The sequence below is a fragment of the Callithrix jacchus genome, chromosome 19 (assembly GCF_049354715.1).
Source record: "Callithrix jacchus isolate 240 chromosome 19, calJac240_pri, whole genome shotgun sequence".
In the NCBI taxonomy this organism is placed as follows: Eukaryota; Metazoa; Chordata; class Mammalia; order Primates; family Cebidae; genus Callithrix; species Callithrix jacchus.
This window is the reverse complement of record NC_133520.1, coordinates 17,634,937-17,656,297: the sequence shown is the minus strand read 5'-3', so window position 1 is coordinate 17,656,297 and position 21,361 is coordinate 17,634,937. Positions and strand designations below refer to the sequence as shown.

The 21,361-nt window shown below is 36.4% G+C and overlaps 1 protein-coding gene and 1 pseudogene across 24 annotated transcripts in view; one reads left to right on the top strand and one right to left on the bottom strand.

Annotated features, from left to right (window-relative positions):
- The window catches only part of LOC100388062 (TATA box-binding protein-associated factor RNA polymerase I subunit A), a 40,797-nt gene extending 23,258 nt beyond the window's left edge, over positions 1–17,539 (top strand). For all 24 annotated transcript variants that reach the window (XM_078356660.1, XM_078356650.1, XM_078356657.1 and 21 more), the window contains 6 exons: positions 4,417–4,547; positions 5,714–5,872; positions 11,484–11,550; positions 12,302–12,425; positions 14,110–14,264; positions 17,088–17,539. In XM_078356660.1, coding sequence (XP_078212786.1) covers positions 4,417–4,547; positions 5,714–5,872; positions 11,484–11,550; positions 12,302–12,425; positions 14,110–14,264; positions 17,088–17,200 — 749 coding nt within the window. In that variant the 3' untranslated portion in view covers positions 17,201–17,539. The remainder of the gene's footprint in view (positions 1–4,416; positions 4,548–5,713; positions 5,873–11,483; positions 11,551–12,301; positions 12,426–14,109; positions 14,265–17,087) is intronic.
- Positions 2,426–3,260, bottom strand: LOC144580455 (transmembrane protein 65 pseudogene; annotated as a pseudogene).
- Positions 17,540–21,361: the final 3,822 nt, after the last annotated feature.

Genomic DNA, 21,361 nt, shown 5'->3' with positions numbered 1-21,361 from the left:
GAGTGCAGTGGCGTGTGCTTGTAGTCTCGGCTACTTGGGTGGCTGAGGTGTGAGGTTCACTTGAGCCCAGGAGGTAGAGCGAGGCTGCAGTGAACTGAAATCACGTCACTGCAGTCCAGCTTGGGTGAGAGTGAGACCCTGTCTTACACAGACACAAAAGAAAATTAGTTACCCATAAATGTGGAGGTTTATTTCTGGACTCTAAATTCTCTTCCATTGATCTACATATGTCTCTCATCTGTCCATATCACACCATCTTGATTACTACAGCTTCGTAGTAACTTTTAAGGTCATAGTATGCATTCTCCAACTTTGTCCTTTTTAAAGATTCTTTGTTCTTCTTTGATCCCTTGCATTTTCATATGAATTATAGAATTAGTCTGTCACCTTATGCAAAAAGGCCAACTGAGTTTTTGATAGGAATTACATGTATCTGTAGATCAACTTGACAATAGTAAGTCCTTTTTTTTTTTTTTCTGATAATGGGATTTAATTAATAAGAAGTTAAGCACCACATACATTTTTGGAAAACAGAATGGATTGCCATCAATATACAAGTTAGGGACAGAAGAAAGCACCTACACTTTACCTCCTCACTGCCCAAAATATAGGTATCTAATCTAATCCTATGAATCTGAAATTTTACAAAGGATTTTTTTGTCTGGTTGTGTGTGTGTGTGTGTGTGTGTGTGTGTGTGTGGTATTATATGGAAGATACAAAACAAAATTCTATTTAAGATCACAAGTTCTAGAATTATGATTTGATTCAATAAGAATGTTATTTGTGCATGTTATATACTTATATTTTAAGTTTCTCTCCTCCATGATGTATTTACACTGTTACAAGTAAGAATAATTTTTTAGCATGTGTAACAGATTACATGCTAAAAAGTTTAAGGGTTCAGAAAACTGAAATTTATAATTCTTACATGGTTATTTAAGTCAGATGTACAAAACTAGAAATAAGTAACTTCAACCTAAAATATTCTTTAAATACCACAAAAGAAGAAAAAAGAAAAACAGGGAGGAAGGATTCCCCTTCATGTAATTTTTGAGTAGACTAGCAAAAAAGCAAAATATTAAATATCTAATTTTCACTACAAAAGAAATTATTCATAAGTAAAATTTGCTAAGTAAGATATGATGAGATTAGCAGTATGAATACGGAATATTCAGATTCATTCCATTCAGATGAGATGATGACATATTTGGAGGAAGAAAAGAAACCTTCCCAAATAATATAATTTGTATCTCATTAGCCTTCCAAACATCATTTCAACTTCACCATTTATACCATAAACCTTCTTGACCGTTGCTATTTTCAACATTTTCTTTTAAAAAAAAACTTTAGCCTCTTAATTTTCAAGCATCATATTGAATCCTTTACTTCAATCTAATTTCATAATCCCCATTTCAAAGATTCCAAAATAACCATTTTCTTCCCCTCAGAAGTCAGAACCCACCATGTAATTATTCAAAACTGGGAAACTAAAGGTTAAAAAAAAGTCAATTAAAAATAGTACACTTGTTAGCACATACTTGTTATATGTAGCAGGGAGACCGACCACATGATTGCTCTTTCTTCTTAACCTCTTGCTCATAAAATAGTAAAGTCAGAAAATTAAAATAAGTGATATATACTTAAAATACTTAAAATCTGTATCCACATCTATTTTCTACAGATGTGAGAGTTAAGAAAATGACTGAAATTATGATTATAAATGTTTACTTCATAACAGTACAAAATTGATGTTGCCAAAAGGAGGGTTAAAAAAAAATCTTTAACTGATATTAAACATCTTAAGTAATTTGGGGGAAATCTCAAGATTGAAATGTAACTACCAAGGAACAACAACCCAAAAATGCTTTTATGCATGTACACATTAAGTAACAAATAAGCAAACCCCAAGTCAATACAGTACATTAATGACTGATACTTAAATAACATTATGAATATAAAAAGATAAAATGTTGACTGCTATTGATGAAAAAGCATTTCAACAATTTACACAAAATGATACCGAATGGTTTTTTTAAAAAGATGTCCTAAGAAGATCAAACCACAATAAGTTAGTGTTTTCCATAATACATGCTAAATTATTTGATCCCATATCTATACTGTTACTGTCTTAATTCCTAAATGTTGTGACATGTGACAGCACATTTAATAACTGAGGTACATTAGTTTACATATTTTTATAGGTATTCCAAGAGGATTAACTTTTTGTTTCCAGTTCTTCATCTTCTTCACTCCTCCAAAGAAAATCAAAGGAAACATTCCTAGAATGCAGCCAATAGTCACCCTAACAGCTTTGCCCATATCTATACTGTTACTGTCTTAATTCCTAAATGTTGTGACATGTGACAGCATATTTAATAACTGAGGTACATTAGTTTACATATTTTTATAGGTATTCCAAGAGGATTAACTTTTCGTTTCCAGTTCTTCATCATCTTCACTCCTCCATAGAAAATCAAAGGAAACATTCCTAGAATGCAGCCAATAGTCACCCTAGCAGCTTTGCCCAAATGTGTACTAAGACGTGTTTGCCACATGTCAACTTGCTTTGGTGTGAGATCAGGAATTGACAGGCCTAACCTAGAAGCCAATGCTTCAACGTAGCCTGCAAGTCCAAGTCCAGCTAAATCTGACACACGATTACCCAAAGCAGCAGCTGCCATAGTTGAAATTCCCAAAATAATTTCAATATGGGTTCCCATATCTCAGCTGTCCTGGGGTGGGTGGTGGAGCTTCCAATTTTTCTTGGGAGACGGCAAATGGACTTGAAGCGGTGCAGCTCTCTGAGCAGGCAGCTCCTCTCTATGGAGTGCAGGCTATAGATGAAGTCGTGTGCGCCCTGTGCCGTGTTCAGCGCCTCCCTGGGTTCCTTGTTGGGGTGCGTGCCCAGCCGCCCGGGAAGCCGCCGTGGGGCGCGAGTGCCAAGCAGCTCCAGTCCACAGCAGCACCAGGACGGTGGGCGGGCGGGGCGCAGCTGCAGCTGCTGGGCCCGGCCTCAGGCTGGGCTGCTCAGCTGTGGTAGCAGCGGGGACCCCTGCGGCTGTCCAAGAGGGCGGTTTCTGGTGTGGCTAAGGGGAAAAGTAGCTGGTCTCAGCCCGACCCCGCTCCAAGGTCCTCCTGCCAGGCAGCCGCGGCGCTGGGCACCATGCAATCCACGGGCCCGCGCAGCTCTCGCCTCCTGTTCCGTCCCTCTGCCCTTTGAAAAGGCCCGCGGCGGCTCCGGCCCCGTTGTTGTTGGCATAATTACAGTTCACGATGATTGTTCAGCCCTCCTTGCGCCAGATTTTGGCCCTCTCTCCTCCAATAGTAAGTCTTTAAACTGAGTATAGGGTGTCTTTTCATTCATTTAGGTCTTTAAAATTTTTTTAACGGTATCACTTTTCAGAGTAAAATTTTACATCTCTTTTGTAAAATTTATACCCATTTTGTTACTTTCGATGCTTTTGCAAATGGCATTGTTTTCCTAATTTTATTTTCTGATTGTTCATTGCAAGTATATAGACATACAATTGATTATTGTTTTTTGATCTTGTACTCTGCAGCCTTTGTGAACTCATTTATTAGTTCAGTGAATTTTTAGTGGATTCTTAGGAATTTTCTGTGTACAAGACCATGTCATCTACAAATGGAAGATAGTTTTTCTTCTTTCTTTCCAATCTTAGATGTCATTTTGTTATGTTCTCGCTTAATTCTCCTGGCTGGAACCACCAATATAATGAACAAAAGTAGTGAAAAAGGACATCTTTGTCTTGTTCCTGATTTTAGGGGGAAAGCATGCAAACTTTTATCATTTAGTTCCATGTTATCTATGGGTTTTTTATAGATGCCGTTTATCAGATTGAGGAAGTTCCTTCTAGTCCTAAATCATTGATTGTTTTTATCATGAAGGGTTCTGGTATTTTTTTCATACACTTTTTCTGCATCTATTGTGATGATCATGACGTTTGGGTCCTGTATTCTTTTGGTATGGTTTAGATCAGTAGGTCACTATTTTATTATTTGCATTAGCTGATTTTCATATGTTAAGCCAACCTTGCATTCCTAGAATAGATCCCACTTGGGCATGATATTTAATGCTTTTTATATGTTGTTGGACTCAGTTTGCTAATATTGTGTTAAAGATTTTTGCAGCTGTATTCATAAGAGAGACTGATCTGTAGGTTTATTGTGTTGTCTTTGTTTGGTTTTGGTATCATGGTAATACTGGCTTAGAATAAGTTGGGAAGTATTCTTTTCTGTCCTTTTTTTTGGAGAATTTGTGAAGAATTAGTATTTTCCTTTAAATATTTGTTGGAATTTACCATTGTAGCTATCAGGAACTGAGTTTTTCTTGTGGGTAGTTTAATAGAAGTCCTCAATACTTAATCAGTGTTAAAAGATCTTTTATTTTTGGGCAGATAAGGATGATTATGCTTACAGCGCAGTAGCCCAAGATGTGTTCAACCACAGCTGGAAGACGTCTGTAAATATTTCTGCATTGATTAAAATGCCTGGAGTTTGGGACCCTTTTGTGAAGAGTTATGTAGAAGTAAGTAGAATTTTCATAAAATTTATTGGTTTTATTTTGTCAAAAGCCTATACAGAGACTGCATACCTAATTTTTATTAATCAGAAAGAAACTAATGGAAAAAATTATTTAGAAGAAAACAAAAATATGGCATCTCTTTTTTGTTCTGAATTTATTTTCGCTACTCTGTAAGCCATCGTGACCAAATATCTATAAAATAAATAGCAGTATAGTTGTAAATGTTAATTCAATCTTATTCATGTTGAGCTTAAAATAAATGCAGTAAGGTAGTTTATGATTTGGAGGGATATAGAAGGAAAGAGGACAAAAATCCAAAAGTGGGTCACAATATATGAGATGAAGAATGATGGCTTTTTGGAGGTTTGTAAGAATGTCCTGCCATCACAGAGTCATCGTAAAAGGACTGAGGGCCTTGGTGCTAGGCACTAGGAATAAATCTTCAAAATAATTTCCTTTGTGAAAATTATTGAATGCTAACGTGATGATTGTGTTGTCAGAAGATAATCTCCAAAATCATAACCTGGAAATTCCTGTTTAAAGATGGGAACAGAATGAAATGAACTATAATTCCTGTGTACTCCTTTGTGGCTGCAGTTATGTAGGGCACTGAGGTTAGTTGCATCATATTTTCAAGCATTAGTATTCCCTCCTTTGAGGACTCTTTTTTTTTTTTTTTTTTGAGATGGAGTTTCGCTCTTGTTACTCAGGCTGGAGTGCAATGGCACGATCTCGGCTCACCGCAACCTCCACCTCCTGGGTTCAGGCAATTCTCCTGCCTCAGCCTCCCGAGTAGCTGGGACTACAGGCACGCGCCACCATGCCCAGCTAATTTTTTGTATTTTTAGTAGAGACGGGGTTTCACCATGTTGACCAGGATGGTCTTGATCTCTTGACTTTGTGATTCACCTGCCTCAGCCTCCCAAAGTGCTGGGATTTCAGGCGTGAGCCACTGCGCCCAGCCGAGGACTCTTATTTTTTATAGGAAGAGTATTTATGTTGAAGTTGTTGCATTTTTTATTAATAGTAACAAAATACAGGAAAAAAAGGGAGCCCTGTCAGTTTTGTGCTTTTTAAAAAAATATCCATCAGTAAACTATGGTGTATACTATCTTTCATATAGCTGTCTTACAGAATTCAGCTAATATATTATGATTTATTTTATATAGATGCTGGAATTCTATGGGGATCGAGATGGAGCCCAAGAAGTACTCACCAATTATGCATATGATGAAAAGTTTCCATCAAATCCAAATGCCCACATCTACTTATACAACTTTCTAAAGAGACAGAAGGCACCAAGATCAAAATTGATAAGTGTGCTTAAGGTATAGGATTTTTATCTCAATGTTTGAACAGGGTTGGGAATCTACATTAAAACATTCTTAGGCTAATGCTTTCTAACATTTATAGCATCCGCAGAAAATTACAGTAATGTACAGTACACTGAGATAAACGAGAAAGTTGGCTTCAGCTGCCATCTCCACATAAGTATCATTTACACTATCCCCTGCTGCCCAGGTGAGACTGAGGAGAGAGGATCAGGATTTCAGAAATCTTGTGCAACCCTGGTTGGAATGCTTTGCATTGATATTTTTTGAAAATCAACTTTATCGAAATTTAATTTTCAGACAGTAAACACTTAAGTATATTCTTGGATGCTTTACATTCATGAACCACCATGGCAATCAAGATATAGAACATTTCTGTCACCCTCGGAATGCCTTTCATTTCCCTTTGCAGCCAGTCTATCCACACACCCCCTGGCCCCACACAATCATCGAAAAGCTTTTTGTCACTATAGATTTCTACCTCTTCTGGAATTTTATATAAATTGAATCTTATGTATTCATTTTAATCTGACTTTTCTTGCTCAGCATAACGTAGAGATTCAGCCATGTTATTGTGTATATTAGTAATTTGTTCCTTATTACTGCTGAGTAGTATTTCATTTTTATGCATTCACTTCTTGATGGACATTTGGGTAGTTTTTAATTTGTGGCTATTATGAATTATGCTGCTAAGAACATTCATGTACAAGACTTTGTATACACCTATATTTTGATATTTCTTGGGTAGCTACCTGAGAGAGGAATTGCTGCCTAAGAGTAGTAAGGAAAGTATATGCTTAACTTCTTAAGAAACTGCCCAGCTGTTTTCTGAAGTGACTGTACCATTGACAGTCACACATCAATATATGAAAATTCAGTTTGTCCACATCTGTGCCAACAGTTGGTATTGGAGGTCTTTTGAATAATAACTTCTTGTGGGTGTATGTAGTGGTTTCTCATGGGGCATTAAATTGTATTTCCCTAGTGACTGATGATGTTGAGGATCTTTTAATATGTCTGTTGGCCATTCCTATATCTTCTTTTGTCAAGTGTCCAACTACTTAGTCTATTTTTGGGAAGATCAGTTGTCGTCTTATTGATTTGGAAATGCTTATATGATCTGGATATAAGTCCTTTTTGAAGAATATGAATTATGAATATTTTCTCTCCAACTGTGCCTTGCCTTTTGGTTTCCATAGTGGTATGTTTCAAAGAGCAGAAACTTCCAATTTTGATGTTCGGTTTATACATTTTTTTCTTTTATGGTTAGTGCTTTTTGTCTAAGAAATCTTTGCCTATCTCAAGTTAATGAAGAGTCTCTTCTGTTTTTTTTATTCTAGATGTGTTATATAGTTTTATGTGTAGGCCTATGGTAGATTTTTAGCTATTTTTTTGCGGGTAGTGTGAGGCAAAGGCCAGGGTTTATTTTTTCCCGTATGGTTGTTCAGCACTATATTGAAGACTCTCCTTTCTTCATTTAGTACGTTTGGAACTTGGTTGAAAACCAGTAGGCTATATATGAAGTCCCTCGTGTTCTAGTGATGTATATTTCCACATCGATACTTGAAAATTCAGTTTCTCCACATCCTTGCCAATACTTGGTATTACAGGTATTTTGAATTTGAGCTCTTGCCATTAGTGGTTGTGTAGTACTATCTCATATGTCCTTAATATGATTACTGTAGCTTTGTAGCAAGTCTTGGAATCATATCATGAAAGTTATACAAATTTGTTCTTTTTCAAAATTGTTTTTGGCTTTTCTAGATTCTTTAACTTGCCGTGTATACTTTATAATTGACTTATCTGTTGCTACAAAAAGGTCTTGCTGAGAGTTTGAATCTGTAGACCAGTTTGAGAGAATTGACATCTTAACAGTATTGAGGTTTCTAAAGTGTAAACATGGTATTTCTCTCCATTTATGTAGGTTTTTCATTTCTCTCTGAACTTTGTCTTAGTTTAGTATATGTATTTTGTTAAATTAGTCCCTGTTTCATGGGGTTGTATATAATATTGCTTAAATTTTTAAATTGTAGCAAAATATTTAGAAAAATAAATGCTACCATTTTGATCATTTTTAAATCACATAATTTAGTGGCATTAAGTACATTCAATATTTTTTGCAACCACCATCACTATTTCCAGAATGTTTTCATTATTCCAAGTAGAAACTATTTATTAAACAATAACACCTCATTACCAGCTCCTCCCAGCCCCTGAAAACCTCTATGCTAATTTCCATCTTTGTGAATTTGATTGTTCTAGGTACCTCATGTAAGTGGAATCATACAACATTTGTCCCTTTGTGTCTTGCTAATTTCACTTAGCATAATGTTTTCAAGGTTCATCCATGTTGTAGCATATATCAAAACGCCCATCTTTATTTAAGGCTGAATAATATTCCATTTTATGTACCTGACATTTTGCTTATCCATTCATTTTTTAGTAGGCATTTGAGTTATGTCTGTTGTTTGGCTATTATAAATAATGCTGCTCTAAAGATTAGTGTACTTTGAGTCCGTACTTTCACTTCTTTTGTTTGTATGCCTAGGAGTGAAATTGCTGCATTATATGGTAATTCTTTAACTTTTTGAGGAACTGTCAAACTGTTTTCCACAGCAGCTACACTATTTTACATTCCCATCAGCAGTTTGACATCCTTCTATTCTCCATCACCTTTTTTAGATCATTGGTATCCTAGTGCAGGGGGTCCCAAAACCCTGGGTCATGGATCAGTATTGGTTTGTGGCCTGTTAGGAACCAGGTCACACAGCAGAAGGTGAGCGGCAGGCAAGTGAGCATTACCCCTGAGCTCTGCCTCCTGTCAGATCAGCGGTGGCATTAGATTCTCATAGGAGCGGGAACCATATTGTGAACTGCACATGTGAGGGATCTAGGTTGTGCTCTTTATGAGAATTTAATGCCTGAAGATCTATCACTGTCTCCTGTTACCCCCAGATGAAGGAAAACAGGGCTCTCACTAATTATGGTGAGTTGTATAATTATTTAATTATGTATTATGATGTAATAATATGAAATGCACAATAAATGTAAAGTGCATAAATAATGTAATCCCGAAGCCATCCTCCATCCTCAGATCCATGGAAAAATTGTCTTCTATGAAACGAGTCCCTGGTGCCAAAAAGGTTGGGGACCGCAATCCTAGTGGGTGTGAAGTGGTATCTCTGTTTCATTGTGGTTTCGGTTTGCATTTCCTTAATGTCTAGTGATGTGCCTTCATGTGCTTATTGGCCATTTGTATATCTTCTTTGGCAAATGGCTGTTAAAGTCCTTTGCCTCTTTTTGAATTGGGTTGTTTGGTTTTTGTTTTTTGTTGTTAAGTTATAGGAGTTCTTTGTATATTTTGTGTTCAGTTTTTAATCATGGTATTTTAGAGGTGTAAGACAAAGATCTTTTTCAACCTAAAGAAATGACAGAGAAAAGTTGTTAATTCTGTTTTATTTTAAAAGTCTGATTATCTTTAATCTATACTTTCATGATCAAAATTGGCATTATCAAACCTTCAGATGTGGAAACTGTGTTTTATGAATTTTTCAACAGGCTTTGTTTTACTAAACAATCCTTTGTTATTGTTTGAAACAGGGTCCCACTCTGTTGCCCAGGCTGGAGTGCAGTGGCACGATCACAGCTCATTGCAGCCCCCAAACCCCGGCTCAGATGATCCTGCCACCTCAGCCTCCTGAGTAGCTAGGACTACAGGCACACACCACCACGCCCGGCTAATCTTTTGTATTTTTTGGAGAGATGGGGTTTTGCTATGTTGCCCAGGCTGGACTAAATAATACTTTTAAAGTTGCTATTTTTATTTTACTCTCTTAAGATAACAACTTTGACTCATTTATGTTACAAAATATTAAGGATTGTTACAACAAAAGCAAGACTGTGCTTTCACTCAGGTTATCAACCACTAATGGTGTTTTCGAAAATATTTTTTTAAATGCTACAGAAAATAACTATGTCGAATACTTATCTCATTCAAGACAAGATGGATTTAGAGAAATTCTGTTTTTCCATTTAAAAAATATAGTATTTGGAATTAACATCTCAGTACATGGGGTTAATAGCAGATTGAACATAGCAAAATAGACGATTAATGAACTGCATAGAAAATATCAGGCTAAACCATGGAGAACAAAAAGGATGAAAGGTGTAGAAACAAGCATACAAGTAAATTGCTGAAAAGATCTGACATACTTGTCATTGGAGTCCTAGATGGAGGACCTCTGAATAGAACAGAAGCAAACACATTTTTTTTAAAACCCTAATAGTTTGAAGAGCTGATGGCTAAGAATTTTTCAAAACTAATGGAGGATTTCTAATGTTCTGGTGATGTGCCATTATTTGATCTTGGTGCTGGTTACCTAAGTGTTTAACTTAACTGATTCGATGTCATGATTTGTATGTATTTCTATGCCATGTTATATTTCAATAAAAAAACTAAGTGAATTGAGTCATATGCAGAATTCTATAAAATCATGAGACGTGTGACTTTTTTAGGAACCCAGTTGCAGTAATCTTTCTGATATTGGTGTATTGATCTTAATTGATCTTAAAAATGATTAGGCCGGGCGCAGTGGCTCAAGCCTGTAATCCCAGCAATTTGGGAGGCCGAGGCGGGTGGATCATGAGGTCAAGAGGTTGAGACCATCCTGGTCAACATGGTGAAACCCCGTCTCTACTAAAAATACAAAAAATTAGCTGGGCATGGTGGCACGTGCCTGTAATCCCAGCTACTCGGGAGGCTGAGGCAGGAGAATTGCCTGAACTCAGGAGGTAGAGGTTGTGGTGAGCCGAGATCGCGCCATTGCACTCCAGCCTGGGCAACAAGAGCGAAACTTCATCTCAAAAAAAAAAAAAAAAAAAAAAACTAAAAAAAATGATTAAGAGAAATTAACAAAATTTACTTTTAATTTTGTTGGAAATTATTTCAGTGTAAGGTCAAAGTACTTCAGTAAGCAGACAGAATGAATTCATTTCTAATATTAAATGTTAAAATGAAGAATACAGTTTTACTTTAAATTCTGTTTTTGAATATTCATAAAAATAGCCCTTCCTATTTTTAAAAGGAAAAACCATAAAATTTTTTATTGTGTAAAAGTTTGTTAAAATATTTGCTCACATACCCTTCGTAAACTGTGTTCCTGAGCACAATCTGTGAAATTACCTTCCAGCCTTTTTAGTTTTTTTACTTTATATAAATGTCCTGTGATTTTTCTGTTCAGTAAATAAGTATATTTTCTGTGTGATAATTGACTTTTTTCTTTACATTTTTCTTCAGTTCTGGCTTCTGAAAGAAATTATTTTAAGTTCCTAAGCATGGTAAACAGTATAGTTGTGTATATGGGGCAAATAGTCCCTGTCTATTTCCCTCAGGTCTCCTATCTTGTTAGCAGAAACTTAAAAAAAAACAGTTTTACGGAAAATGCTTTTCTATACTTAGATTGAAACTAGAATAAAAAGCAAGGTATTTTAAAGATACTTAATAAACTTAGAGTGTATTAGACAGTAAAAACTTTATTTTTAAAGTAGCTGAAATTTAAGAAATGCTTTTACAAGTGTGTAAAAATTACAAGACTGTTCTTTCTTTCAGATTTTGTATCAGATTGTGCCATCTCATAAATTGATGTTAGAATTCCATACATTACTTAGAAAATCAGGTAATAAGTAAAATTTGTTTTATACCTTGTGTAGACAAGCTATAGACCAGGGACCAGCAAACTATGGCCCATTGGTCAAATCCACCCCTTGCCTGATTTTATAAATCAAGTTCTGTTGGAATCCATTTGTTTATGTATTGTCTGTGGCTGCTTTGGCACTGTTGTGACAGAGCTGTGTAGTTATGATAGAGAATGTATGTCTTGCAAAGCTTAAAATATTTACTGTCTGTCCCTTTGTAGAAAAGGTTTGCGTACTCCTATTATACAATGAAGGCAGCACTTTGCAAAAGAGATATGGCTTCAATTTATAGAATTGACTCCATTTTAATCCCTACTAGATTTCAGCACACCGTAGAAAAGAGTATACTCCTTCATAGAAGGAAATCAACTGGCTAAGCCCAAACTGGTTCTAGGACCGCCTGGGTTCTTCTCTGAATGTAAGAGAACATGTATAAAATGCCCACACAGGGCAAGTACTTTAAATGTTCTCAGTAGAAGAGTGTAACTCATATTGGGATCAGACTCATCACCATGACCTCATTAACATGGATAAAATTACTGAGTTTTTTAGATTCATCACAGGAGTAAGAGCATAATGAATTTTTAAAACTGTTGGAAGGCTTATGATTCAGTATTTTATCAACTATATATATGTAAAGTACATATACAATTAATAAAATACATACATGTATATTTTAGCTTGGTACACTTTACTACCTTGTGTAAACTTGAACTGTTACAACCGTTACAGAAAAGGAAGAACACCATAAACTGGGGTTGGAGGTATTATTTGGAGTCTTAGATTTTGCCGGATGTACTAAGAATATAACTGCTTGGAAATACTTGGCAAAATATGTGAAGAAGACCTTAATGGGGTAAGAAACATGAAGTATTTATTACTAGATCATCATAAATAATTTTCCCAATATTTTAGCTAATATCTATCAATTTTTAAACAACCTTGCTTATGTTTTTGAATTTCTTGAACTATGTCCAGCTGTTTTCTGCACACATTTTCTTCTGAAGCAAAGAAATACAGAGTCATAAGGAAAACATGCAAAAATTCTATCAATTTTTTTATGCTATCAAAATAAATATTATACTTAGCACTACTGTTTGCTAAGGAATACATATGTGTTTTCCCATTGGAAATAAAGACTAGCAGGGATCACTCTCTGCTAAAGACTCTGTGATTTGTGCATCATTAACTTGGAAGACTGTGAGAAGCAGCTTTCCTCCTATATATGTTTGATCATTTTCATTGGCTGTTCTTAGGACCTCACGAGATCATCATACCCTATTTATTCAACAAATACTCATTAAATCCATTGTGACTTGGTTATCTAAATATGTACCTCTGATCATAATCTTATTTGCATCACATTTTGAGTAAAAGAAAATGAGTTTCTTGTTATTTTTACTTAGTGTGTGATAAGAAGGGATATCACAAAATGGTTTCATATATTTATTATATCCATTTTAGGTGTTAGGCAATTCATTATCCGTTGGAACTTGTTTCAGGCTTCAGAGCTGACTGGTCATGATGGAACAGTGCTGTTTATAAAATGGCTTTGGTGTCATATGTGGATGCACTCCCTGTAAACCCCTTTCTAAATCTCAAGCACTGAATAAACTCCTACTAGATTATAAGGTCCTTAAAAGCAAAGAGGTTCATCTTTTTGAACTTCTAGATGTTCTACCATAGCGGGCACATGGGTGCTAAGTAAGTACTTGTTCAATTAAATTACAGAGATCTAATGTACCTCACAGACTGTAGTTAATAATACTGTATAGCATATAGGAAGTTTACTAAGAGTAGAGTTCAGGTGCTCCTACCACACACAACAGTTAACTACTACCACACACAACAGTTAACTATATGTATATAAAACATGTTGTATACTATACCTTGAATATATGCAGTGAAAGAATTATTCACGGACCCATAGCATTGCCTGCATTTAACAGTTAAACCTATGTGTTCATGTATTTGTATAGTAATGGTATCTTGATTTGGATAATAATTCATGGCAGCATATAATTTTAAGTAAGGTTTTACTTAAGTAATAGTAGTAGATAAATTGATTGAATATTTACTATGTACCAGACACTATGCAAAGAGCATTATATGAGACCTGCCATACCCTACTACTGGAATAGTTTAATCTTAATAATAGTCCTGTGAGATCGGTACCACTAATGTCCTCAAGGACACTGAAGCTCAGAGAGGTTCAACAGCTTGCCCCAGGATCACATAGATAATAAATGGAAGAGCTGATATTTGAATCCAGGATTCTGGCTTTGAGTCTGTTCTGTAACTACTGTGCTAAATAAAGTGTCTGTTTAGTGAATTGGAGAGTGGGATATGGAGATGGAACAAAAGAAAAAAGGATTTGCTTTCCTGCTGTTGCCAGTCATGTTATGTGTTTGCCATATTCAGAATTCAGTTTGGAAACATCTTCCCTGTCATCTTTCCATAGACTCTAATTGAATCTAAATTCTGATAATATAGATTTGTTCCCATCATTGACCTTCTCTTTTCACATTTTTCTTTTCCAGAAACCACCTTGTGTGGGTTCAAGAAGAGTGGAAATCCAGGAAAAACTGGTGGCCAAGCTTTCATTTCAGCTACTTTTGGGCAAAAAGCGATTGGAAGGAAGACACAGCTTTGGCCTGTGAGAAAGCCTTTGTGGCTGGATTACTGTTAGGAAAAGGTACATGTTTTTGTTTTCTTTTTATCTAGACACAGTTTTTTGGCTAAATTTGAAATTACGAAGTATGGCCTTCATTTAGAGCTTACCTAGTATGGTACCTAAAAATACTAGGCACTTAAGAAATAACTGCTTGATGAAAGAATGAATCCAATTTAGTGATTTCATATTACTGATTGTGATTGGTTTTCACCTTCTGACTTGAGTGTTGCTAGGGGGCATTAAGATATGTGATACAGACTTTTCACAATAATTGACCATTTAGCCTTGGTTTTATAGAAAGTTTACTGAGATTTTTTACTTTATTAAATGTGTGAAAATATTATTTATTGACCTCATTGTTCTTTAATAGCTCCATATTATACTAATATTTACTTACCTGTTCCTGAAAGCGTGAAACATTTCCTCCACTTAAGAGAATATAATACCTCCTACTAGCATATGAAAAAAATCCTCTTCAAAGAAAAGGGATATTGATTTTTTCTTCAAAGAAAAGGAATATTTTGGGTGGTAAAACTCTTACCTGCTTCGTATCACTGAAATATGAAAAGGTGGCCAGTACTGAAATGAAACTGCCACAAAGTGTGTGCAGAAATGAAGAAAGTAAATCTTCAGTGACCACTAGCAAGCAGTCCATTGCTGTGGAGTTTAAGGTTGCTGAAGAGATTCTCCAACTCACTTTTGAATATGGTTTCTATTATTTTGGAATTAGTAGTCTCAGTGAATGTAATAAAATTTGATTAAGAAGAAAATAAGCCAGGCGCAGTGGCGCGTACCTGTATTCGGGCTGCTGAGTTGGGAGGATCGCTTGAGTCCAGGAGTTCTGGGCTGTAGTGTGCTATGTTGATCGCATGTCCGCATAAGTTCGGCATCAATTTGGTGACCTCTCAGGAGCAGGGGACCACCAGGTTGCCTAAAGAGGGGTGAACCAGTCCAGGTCGGAAACGGAGCAGGTCAGAACTCCTGTGCTGATCAGTAGTGGGATTGCGCCTATGAATAGCCACTGCACTCCAGCCTCGGCAGCATAGCGAGACCACATCTCTAAAAAAAAAAAGAAAAAAATTCTCTAATACACTGATGACAAGGAACAGAAAGGTGATTTGGATTGTCATTTTCTCTACTTATGAGTAGAGAGGCAATCTAGCACAATTATCTAGAAGTCTCTGAGCAGAGTAGGAAGATCTGGGTTAATTTTGCAGTTCTCTCACTTGCTATGTAACTTAGTCAAGCAATTAGCTTTTAGGAGCTTTTTCTGTGAAGTGGGCATTGTAATACCCATCTTATTGTTGTAAGTATCATGTGAACATCGCATCAAAATGCTTCATAATTTCTAAAGTACTTTACAAATATCAGGTATCAGTTACTCCGGCAAGAGCCACATCTCCTCTCAAGCTGTTAGTATGGGGTTGAGTCAGTCTATTTATTAGTTAAGCTGGGTTTTCTTCTTGCTGTGGTTACCAACCTTACTTTATAGGATTCAAATTCTAGTCGTGGTCTGCCTTTGCTTCGTGCTTAGAGTGGGGTATGGTGGCTCTCTTTCTTCCTATGCCCTGCTAAAAGCAAGCTAGACTCATTTCTCCTTGGAGGGGCCTTTTCTTGTTGGGATTGAAACTACTTGGTTGCCCTGCGAGATTCCAGCTCTCCGGTGGACTCGAGAGTTAATATTTGAGGTTTATTAAGCTTTTTCTCTGTTGGGGTGGGAACCAAGTTATTCCCAGCTTTCTGTGTAGATAGAGGCAAAATTCTGTGTGCAAAGTATTTTGTTTTTTACTAAGGTGAGTATGATATGTTTAGAAACACAAATTATTTTAGTAATACTACAGACACCACTGCTTCTCAGCTAGTAAAACATTACCAATTCTGAGCTGGGTGCAGTGGCATGCAGTGCTCCTGTAATCCTAGCTGCTTGGGAAACTGAGGTGGGAGGATTGCTTGAGGCCAGGAGTTTTGAGACCAGAGTGTGCCACATAGTGAGACCCCATCTCAAGAAAAACAACAAAACAAAATATTAGCAATTCTGGCATACTAGTTTCCAGAATGATAAAAATGGTTACTATAGGTACAGTATATGTTCTTGCATTTTCTCGAGAAGATATTGCATACAAGCTGAAACTGTAGTGAAATTAATTTTTCACATGTGATTTATGGTCTTGTCCATCGACCAACTCTAAAAAAGAACTCATTATCCAGTTTACTTTTTCTTACAGAAATATGATTCATTTGTCTGAAGTATTTGACAAATACTTGACCGTTTTTTGTGTTGTAAGACTGTGAAGAGCAGGTGGAACTTCTAATGAGCATGAGGCACCTCTGTCAGAGATACATAGTCTCTACTTTGCTGCTTGCTACATGGCTAGAATGAGTAGATAATGTCTGACCATTTCTAACCTATGATTTGTTTATTCTAATCCTTCACACCAAGATTTTCTACAGAGAACTTTCTTACTGTTATAAATGTAACTTTGGCTGATTTATAAGCGAACATTGAGAAGGAATCTATACAAATGCACCTCTAGAGAAGGCTCATTTAATACGTGACTGTATATAATATGCCTGTCACCATCACTAGGGTGTAGGAGGAAGGCAGATAACAAATTAAAGTCTGTGCTTTAATTATGATAGATTAGAAACATCTTTGTATATAGGAGGACCTATATGTCATTGGACACAACTGAGAATATGCTTAGGCCATATTGGTGTAGATACTACAAATTTATTTTCATAATCATTAATGTGCCAAAGTTAAAGCAAAATTTTAAAACTGTAGAAATATACTTAAGAAAAAATGATGAGTATTAAAACATTTTACTTTGCTTTACTTTTTAGGTTGTAGATATTTTCGGTATATTTTAAAGCAAGATCACCAAATCTTAGGGAAGAAAATTAAGCGGATGAAGAGATCAGTGAAGAAATACAGTATTGTAAATCCAAGACTCTGATGCTGGATTTTAGTTTTTTCACAGTAGTAGCTACACAGTAAGCAGCTCAGTAGTTACTGAATGTATTTATGTAGTGTATTAAGAAGCTTATATGAGTCTAAAAAACTTATTTTTATATATTTTAATTTATTTATAGCTAGAGAAACAATATTACTGCCTTTGCTCTTTGTAAATATGTCTGTTTTCTTTTTTGTAATATTAAATGTTACATTTGTTAAGGAATAATTCTTGAAATTCAAAAATATTTAGAGAATATAGCTCTACAGCAGTTATTGTTTGCAAATAATTTTCCTCTGGCTATTGTGTAATAAAATACAACTTGTGGTACTGTAAAATAAATTGGCATTCTTTTTATTCTAATTAATCCATTTTAGGTATACCACCATGAAGAACTATATTGGTGATGAGTTCTGTTGAGGAATTTTGAAAAGAGAGAAGGATTTAGAAAAATACTTTTTCTCTTTCAGTATAAAGACTTGACAGTTTGGGGCAAAATATCCTCCTGCTAGAGAGAGACCTTTGACTCTAGAGGACTAGTTTGGGTCACAGCAGTGTAGAAGTCTGGCTTTTTTCAGCTGGCACTGGCCTAACTTTAAAGGGCTCTTGGCTTTTTTGGTGCCTGGCGCAGCAGTCTAAGACATGCTTAGAACTCACGTGTCCCCTCTCCTTTTTCTCTTTTTTAGCCAAAAGCTATAAAATAGGATTATGATTTATCTTGATCTCTAAGAAAATGGAGGTGAGGATAAAAGAAATGAGTAGATATGATTATTGGTTTTCATACAAAACTGTCTCTTAAAATGTTTACATCAGGCCAGGCACAGTGGCTCACCCCTGTAATCCCAGCACTTTGGGAGGCCGAGGCAGGTGGATCACAAGGTCGAGATCGAGACCATCCTGGTCAACATGGTGAAACCCCGTCTCTACTAAAAATACAAAAAATTAGCTGGGCATGGTGGCGCATGCCTGTAATCCCAGCTACTCAGGAGGCTGGGGCAGAATTGCCTGAACCCAGGGGGCGGAGGTTGCGGTGAGCCGAGATCGCGCCATTGCACTGCAGCCTGGGTAACAAGAGCAAAACTCCCATCTCAAAAAAAAAAAAAGTGTACATCAGAACAATTAGGTAAGAACAGTTAGATGTTCTTATCTAATTGTTCAGTAAGAGTAGTGCAGTTCACCTGTGAAACTTTTTTTAGGTCCATTGATGTTTAAGCTGCTTCTATGAATAATGGTAATAGCTAAAATTTATCAAGCACTTTGGGTTTTACCTTGGATCATATAACCACTACAATTCTATGAATTATTCCTATTTTACCAATAAAGAAAATGAAGTCTGAAGATGAAGTAACTTGCCAAGGTCACAGTTTGTAGGTGTTGGCACCAGGATCCTAACCCAATCAGTGTGGTTCCAAAGATCACACTCTCACGTAGTAGCTGTATGACCTCCCAGTGCAGTCGGTGTTGACTACGTGCAGAGCACTGAGCGAAGTAGAGTGAGGCAAAACAGCAGTAGCCAGGTCTGCTCATTTCTGCTTGCCAGCATCGTTTCACAAAGCCCCTGACCCTGTGATGACATGCAACTCTCTGGAAAGATGCCTTAAAAACAAAACAGCCTAGAGCACAGGGCACCCCCATGCCTCTTGCCTGAGTCACCACATTCCTTAAAAGTTAAATGACCCCAGTCCTTGCCTTTTCCTACACACAAGATAATATCTGATGGGATTAGTGATTATGCTTCTGTAATCCATAACCACAGATGTACTCTTAACCCCCAAACCTTGATGAGATTCTGTTTGAATGCAGCTTTTGAGCAAGCTTGATGCGATTTTGCACTGTAGGGAACTCCGCCACCTGTATAGAAGCAGTGAGCTGAAATACTGTGCTGGAACAGTCTCACGGGACTGCTTGCTTATGTGGTTACCACTTACAGCCATTCCTCATGACTACTTTAAGACAGTAGCAATAACTAAAGATAATTTAAAGTCTTGTTTTCTCATTGAAACCTCTGTATATATTTAAAATGTACAACTTGATATTTGATATACATTGTGAAATGATCGCTACAATCAAGGTACTTAATATCTTCATTACCTCTACATAATTACCATTGTGTGTGTGTTGTGTATGTATGTGTGATGAAAAGATTTAAGATCTGTCTTTAACAAATGACACGTATGTAATATAATACTGAACTGTCATCACCATGCTGGACATTGGATCTCCAGAAATCATTTATCTCGTATAACTGAAACTTTGTATCATTCGACCAATATCAGTCTATTTCCCCTTTCCCTCAGCCCCCGGCAACATCTTACCCTCTGCTTCTGTGAATTTGGCTCTTAAATTTTACATACAAGTGAGATCATGCAATATTTCTCTTTCTGTGTCTTACTTACTTTAATTTTGCTTAGCATAATGTCCTCCATGTTGAGAATGACAGGATTTCTTCTTTAAGGCTAAGTAATATTTAATCGTATTTTTTTATATGCCACATATTTCTTCATCTGTCAAAGGCCATTTAGGTTGTTTCAGTTGTTACGAGTGATGCTGCAATGAACATAGGTGTGCTGATATCTCTTTATAATCTTGATTTCAGTTCCTTTGGGTGTATATCCAGATATTTCTGTTTTCAATTTTTTGGCGGGAACCTCCATATTGTTTTCTATATTTACATCCCCACCAGCAGCGTACAAGTGCTTTCTCTTCATCCTCACAATACTTATCTTTGACCTCTGGTACTATTCATCCTACCAGGTGTGAGGCTGTATCTCCTGGTTTGATTAGCGTTTCCCTGGTGATTCGAGCTGTTGAGCACTTATTCATATACCTGTTAGCTATTCAAATTTCTTTTGAGAAGTGTCTATTTAGTTGCTTTGGCCATTTTTAAAATGGAATTATATTTTTGGTGTTGAGTTGTATGAGTTCTTTGTGTATTTTGTATTAGCCCCTTAGCTGATCAATTATATGGAATGTGAATTACATCTGTAAAGCTGTTACACCCCATTCCCATCCCACCTCCCCTCATAAAAAGAAAGAAAAGCATGTTCTGTGGAGTCTGAAAAGCCTGGGTTCAAATTCCAGTGTGGCTGAAGCCCCCCACCTAGCTGGGCCTCACCTTTATTCTGTAAAATGGGATGGTCTGGAAAGGTTGATGTAAAATGCTGAGCATGGGTCCTGGTAAATGCTTCTTCTCAATAAATAGAAACACTCTTATATTAACATTTTTGAAAAAGGAAAAGCAACAAAAATTAAGAAAAAAACAGGTGTGCCCTTTTGGACCCAGTTATTTACCCATATTTACAGCACAAGGGCTTTTCCTGCTGGATTTAATTAGAATCTCTGTATTTTAAATATTCCAAAAGGAAACAAGCAAGACCCTTGGATGGTCTACAAATAATATGACTAACAACTGAATAAGTCGATCCAAGATTCATGCTTCTAACCTAATCTGCCAACAAATAAGAGTCTACCCAGTCCCACAAAAAATACACAGCAGATGTGTATGTTGTTTTAATAGTTATGAAGGTAGCCGTTAGCTCTGTGAGTAGAGGCAACTCTGTTTCTGCCCATCAGTCCCACTGTGAACACCACTGCCAGTTGTTTAATGACAACTGCTATCATGCCTACACCAAGGACTCCCAGATAATCCTACCAATGGAGCTGAGTGTTCAGTCAATACACTTCAGTAGGGTGCATCCAACACAAATTTTTCTAAATGAAGAACAAGTAAAAGTGATTACTTTCATTCTTTTTGGGTACATCATGATGGAATGAAAAAAGATCTGGTCTGTAATTCAGAATACCTGAATTGTGTTGCCATTTCTATTCATCTAAACTGGGGCCATAAAATATTTCACTGAACCCCTCCTGGACTTAATTCACTCATGCTCACTGGTAATATGATATCGACCTTGCTTACGTAATTGTCTTGAGAGAATTGAAGATCAAATGAAATGAAGTGTGAGAAAATACTTTGTAAACTGTAGTGCTTCATGCAGATGAGTTGTACCTTCTTTAATCTCAGGTACATCTTTAGACTGAGAGAGGGAGATGGCTGGAGGCACATAGATAGTTACGTGAGTAAGCTATACGAGAAGCTACAGAGCTAGAACATTTTTATTTACACTTTCTCTGTTCTATTCCATGACGTGATTTAGGATAAAC